The sequence below is a fragment of the Limulus polyphemus genome, unplaced genomic scaffold (genome assembly GCF_000517525.1).
Source record: "Limulus polyphemus unplaced genomic scaffold, Limulus_polyphemus-2.1.2 Scaffold8889, whole genome shotgun sequence".
NCBI lineage: Eukaryota > Metazoa > Arthropoda > Merostomata > Xiphosura > Limulidae > Limulus > Limulus polyphemus.
The window spans coordinates 4,809-10,883 of NW_013674499.1; the positions used below are offsets into that span (position 1 = coordinate 4,809).

The window sequence follows — 6,075 nt, forward strand, 5'->3', positions numbered from 1 at the left end:
TAATGTTAGTTTAACTTTTAAAACTTTGTATGAAACTAATAAATAAGTGATAATGTTATTTTAACTTTTAAAACTTTGTATGAAACTAATAAATAAGTGATAATGTTATTTTAACTTTTATAGAATATAAACTGTGCCCAGTTTATTTTAGTTAGAATGTTGTTCTTTTAAAATGATGACTATGGAAATATAAAAATCTAGGCCAACCAATCTTCACGATGATTTTTTTTAATTCGGTAGTTTGAGTTGAGAATCAGTTTATTAATGGTTTTTATGTTGTATGTCGAACTTTAAACTTGGTTAAGAAAAAAACTAGATGAACTAACGAAGATCTAATATCAAACGTGAAAGTGGTTTAAATAATTGAAATAAAATGTTTACGTGTGTGAAGGTGTTAATGTTTACGTGTGTGAAGGTGTTAGATAGTTTACTTTCACGATACGTTTAAAAGTAATCTTCTTTATTAAATAAATTTCTTGTAGCTAATTATTGGTAATTTCGGACTGAGTTACCACCAAGCAAAGGCCCAGATGGCGCTATGGGCAATTCTTGCGGCTCCTCTTCTTATGTCCAACGACCTGCGAGCTCTTGCGCCAGAATTCAAAGAAATCTTGACTAACAAGTACGTCATATCTGTTAACCAGGACCCCCTTGGACTCATGGGGAAGAGAATTTACAATGTAAGATAAAATTAAGTTTTATTTCTGTTAATCTGAAGAGATACGAATTGTGATATACATAGTTTTGGATTACAAACAAATGTCCTATTTTACATTTTTAGACAACTCATTAGTCCTAAAATTATGTTGTTTTTTATTCTTATATGAAAATACAAAGTGAACTAGACCAAATTACCAGTTGTAAAATTGAGGTTAATTTAGATTAAATTCCAGAAATGTTAATCTCTAATATTTATATTAAGTTTTAAATCCCATGATATAGTAAGTTACAATTTGTTTGTTTGTTTTCTTATTTGGTAATACAGTAAGTTCATGACTAACAAACATGGTATAGGAAATAACAGATCTTACGAAAAAGGCCAAAAATTCTCGACATTATTGTTTTAATTAAAACAAAGTTCATTATTATTATTATATTTGTTATACGACATTACTATTAAACGTGTTAATTTTTTAACACAGCATTTTTTATCCTGTCCTATAATGATTTGCAAGAATTAGAAGATTGTATATTGATAGTATTCCAACCACAATATATTCGCTATATCCGTTGCCGACGTCGCGTTTCGCTCAATCCAGAGCTCATCAGACTGGCTGGAACACAACAAACATAGTAGCTGTCGTAACACTATTTATATAAGCCACTTGTTACAACAGCAATCGTTATTGTGTGAACAAACTTTATTATTCATGATATAAATATGCTAATGATTTCATTTCTTTTTCACCAAAGGCGAAACCGAAAAAATGGTCTGTGAAAAAGAGGGCTAATACATTCTTGGACGGCCCGGCATGGCCAGGTGGTTAGGGCGCTCGACTCGCACTCTGAATCCCCGTCCCACCAAACATGCTCGCCCTTTCAGCCGTGGGGGCGTTATATAGTGAAGGTCAATCCCACTATTCGTGTGTAAAAGAGTAGCCCGAGAGTTGGCGGTTGGTGGTGATGACTAGCTGCCTTCCCTCTAGTCTTACACTGCTAAATTAGGGACGGCTAGCGCAGATAGCCCTCGTGTAGCTTTGCGCGAAATTCAAAACAAACAAACAAACATTCCTTGATTGGCCAGTACCTTCTACTGTGGACTGCAGTTTCTCCCCTAAGCACAATTTGGGTCAGCAAACCAAAGAAATACAGTTAGGCCTCTTATAATGTTGAAGCTTGTATAGCATCTATGGGGTTTTGGTGGAACGAAATTAAATCTTTAACATATATATAAGCAATCATTAAACAGTTAGTCCACTGTATAATAACAACTAATGAATTCAATGAAATGTCATAACGTTATTCATTCACCAAAATTAATTTAGGTTACTGTATGGTGAATTAAAACAGACTCAAAAACCCATACAAAGTATATCATTATGTACTAATAAATATATTACCATCAAACGGTATACTGTGAATAGAATTTTTCAACTTGCACGCATTTAATTGGTCAGGTGAAAACCCCTCGACATAGGCGGCAAAACATGTTTACATTGTGGGGAGGGGAGGATAGGTTATTGGGGTACCTTATTTGCTATGTTAACTGTGGCTATTGAATTCAAAGTCTCTATTCCCTATTCAAAGATCAAATATTGGGGGGCATGTGTCCCCAGTTCCGCTCCTATCCCCCTACATTTCAGGTAATGCCATCCGTATTTTTGAGCTATTGACCAGAGGAAAGGAAGACAACCAGCGACACCTGCTGCCAGAAAGAGTATCTGGCCTTTGATCCGAATAACAGAATTGACTGTGACATTTACAATGTCTCAGCTGGAAGTGCAACGTGTGTGATTAAAGGCACCACGTCTCAAGTACCGCTAACCAACTGGCCACGCCTAGCCTCCATACAATCACACTGGTATTACAATTTGTGCGCTGTGTTTGCCACATGGATTAAACCTCGGATTATAGCTCTATAAGCCCTCAAGCTTAACGCTTAGCCACCGGTGGACAAATATAACGCGAGAACTATTGGTAATCTGAACTAGGGGATTATTCGGACATATCAGGTGTGTCATGTACTTCATCCAAACATCTAAATTTTCCGGTTGTGCATGTTATTGCTATCACTTGATTCAGATGTGCTACGTTATGAATCTAAGCACGAATGCCCTGCATGCATTAGATATCTGAATACTTTTATAGTGTACAGAAGCTGCGTGTGTTATATTTAAACGATTCTAGGACCTTACCACTTCGTCACAGTCTATGTCACCACGTTCGCACATGCTCTATCTGACGACCGTCCATCTTGACAATTGCCTTGCAGAGTAGTTTCAAATGCAAAATGCTCTGTCATAATATTATCATGTTCAAAGAACACCACTCCTCCCTGTTTGCTTTCCATATTTCATCAGGTTTACAGGGGCGATGGTTTTCTCGCGCCTGTTTTGATAGTCTGATCACACAAAAATACATTAAATACTTGATCGGTATTTCTTCGTATATAATAACATGAGATGCTTGAGATATGTCGTGAAAATTTGTTTACACGTGACTTGTGTCGTTTTTCCAGACAGAGTTCCTTTACTGTGTTGCATATTGTTGCCTGGGGCATATGAACGGCTTTTGTCACTAACATTTGTGTTCGCAGATTCTCACCTGTTGCATAAAGGTTGTACTTTGCTTACTAAGTCTAGGATACGACTTGTTGCAGGTCTTGGCGCTTCAAGTTGATCCATAATTCTAAATCCTCGGGCTAAACACAGCCCTTTCCGACGCAAAATATTTGTACACTAAGGTGATAAAACTGTTACGTACCGTTCATAAAAACGATAAATTTTCAGCAACATCGCACTACCTACGAAACGACAAAAAACGTCAAAATGTAGCACTGATATTTTCCGTTCCACGCGCGAATTTATATCGGCTGTCACATCACGTAATTTCTGCTGCTTCGGCCATTTTGGTACTGAAAATGGTTCGCAACATCTTTAAACATTCCTTCTCCTGTCATAAGTTTAAATTATGCTCATATATATATATATATATATATATATATATATATATATGTGTGTGTGTGTGTGTGTGTGTGTGTGTGTAATTTTTAGTGTGCTTATTTGTGTAGCTTTGCGGATTTTCCATATAACCATGAACAACTTGAAAAAGGCCTTAAAGTATTATGTTTTTTATATAATAACATGACTCGAAGTTTTAAGTTCTGACTTTCGTTAACCATTTGAGGGTTGTAAATCTTCCTAATCTATATTAATAATTTAAAACCTGATATAATCCTAACCTAATAATTATCATCACATTCTTTATTAACATTACTAGAAGCAGAGTATCGAGATATGGACTAGGCCTATTACACCAACAACAGAAGTCAATTATTATTCATACGCTATCGTTTTCTTTAATCGCCGAGACATGGGCAGCGCCGTGGAAGTGAATGCAACCACCAGCGACCTCTGTCTGAACTATACTCAAGGATACGATGTTCTGGATCTGTTCCACTGGTGGAAATCGCCAGTTCACCTGAAACCTGGTGGAAAACTTAGCGTTAAAGTTAACCCTTCAAGTGTTGTTATGCTGACGGCGAAAATTTCTGAAAAGTGAGCAGAAAGCTCCCCTGGGTTGAAAAAATAACGAATTTCCAGAATTTCACAGCTAATAAACTTATATTTTTGGTGACCGTCTTAGGTTTCAAATGTTCGTTATTCCAACAAATGTTATTACAGGAAAGATTAATAATTCATTACCTTGATTTTTTTTTTATTTCATGACAAATAATTAGGGCTTCTGATTTTCATTCATTTCTTTTTTTGGGTGTTTATTTTTATTTTCATGATTTGTTTCCCAGAGTTCTTCTCTGCACGAGGTCTACTTTAATTTTTATTACATAATTTACTATAAGAATTACCTCTATATTAGTTTAACCTCTACCACACCTCAGCAGTCGATATACCTCATCAATGCTATATAGTAATAGATGCAGGTCAAGAGGGAGAAGAGGTGAACTTATATAAATGTCAAACCTTTTCCAGTTTTTTTCTGGTGTTTGTTGGATGTACACCGATTTTATTTGATTCTTATGTGTTAGAACCGAAAATCAGAAGCCCTCAAGTACTATATGTAAATAGTTATAATGCGCTCAAGCTTGTCATGACCTTTGATTGGAAAGTCCATCGGTTTAAAAGGTTATTAATAAAATAGCACTTGTGTAAAGTGTGTTTCTAAATTCACGTCTGCCATTTTATATGAAAAATTTATGACTAGACGTAAAAAAAAAAGTGAACAAAATCTTCTTCCGCGTTTTTCAGACATATTACTACGTCATAAAATAACATGTTACTACGTCAAAAATAACATGTTACTACGTCATAGAGTAACATGTTACTAATGATGACAAAACCTTGTCGAAACGTTGTACATTTGCTGTTATGTTAAACTTATATTAAAGTTTTTCTTCATTACCCATTCAAGCCGTCTCCAGCCATTATTAGTCTCAAAGTGGGTTCCTCGTTATCGAATTCGAACATATTACTACGTCATAGAATACGGGAAGTTGGTGATACTTTTCAAGCCCAGCGTTTTCCTAATATATAGTCTTATAATTGTAGCCTAACACTAACACTAAAGTATTATTCAATAAATCATCTGTAATAATCATTTTTTTAGCAAAAACTGTTTCGGCTCTTTATTTCCTACTGAAACTGATTTTGATTTGACGATAAAGTTGGGAAAAGAACATATTTCTGTAATATTTCGGGGCTTATTTACATTAATGATATTTAAAGTGTAGAATTATTAGTTGATGACACTAAACTCGAGTTATACTGAAGATGTTTGAAAAAACTTCGATAAACTTGTAAGTTGAACAAATATTTAGCAAATGACCTTTAATTATAGTATTTGGGTTATCATAATCTGGATCACATGCGTAATAATAATATAGTTGAGAACCTATCCAACAACATAACTGAAGAAAAGGGTCTTGGCACATTGGCGATAAGTCACTCAAGTAATCGAAACAGTAAAGTACTAGTCATGCAAATATAAATTCAGGTTGTATTTATTGACATATTGAATACAAGTTAAAACAGGAAATTATCTCTATACAAATCACTAGTTAGGCCTAACTTAGAATACTGTATACAGCTTTAGTCTATTTATCTAAGAAAGGGTATCAGGTAATTATCTATATACAAATCACTAGTTAGGCCTAACTTAGAATACTGTATACAGCTTTAGTCTATTTATCTAAGAAAGGGTATCAGGTAATTATCTCTATACAAATCACTAGTTAAGCCTAACTTAGAATACTGTATACAGCTTTGGTCTGTTTATCTAAGAAAGGGTATCAGGTAATTATCTCTATACAAATCACTAGTTAAGCCTAACTTAGAATACTGTATACAGCTTTGGTCTGTTTATCTAAGAAAGGGTATCAGGTAATTATCTCATACAAAT

General features: G+C 34.7%; 1 protein-coding gene across 1 annotated transcript in view; it reads left to right on the forward strand.

The window, feature by feature from the left end:
- Positions 1–5,280, forward strand: part of LOC106475626 (alpha-N-acetylgalactosaminidase-like) — a 7,301-nt gene extending 2,021 nt beyond the window's left edge. Inside the window, exons 2-3 of the mRNA XM_022379690.1 lie at positions 483–680; positions 3,940–5,280. Coding sequence (XP_022235398.1) covers positions 483–680; positions 3,940–4,221 — 480 coding nt within the window. The 3' untranslated portion in view covers positions 4,222–5,280. The remainder of the gene's footprint in view (positions 1–482; positions 681–3,939) is intronic.
- Positions 5,281–6,075: the final 795 nt, after the last annotated feature.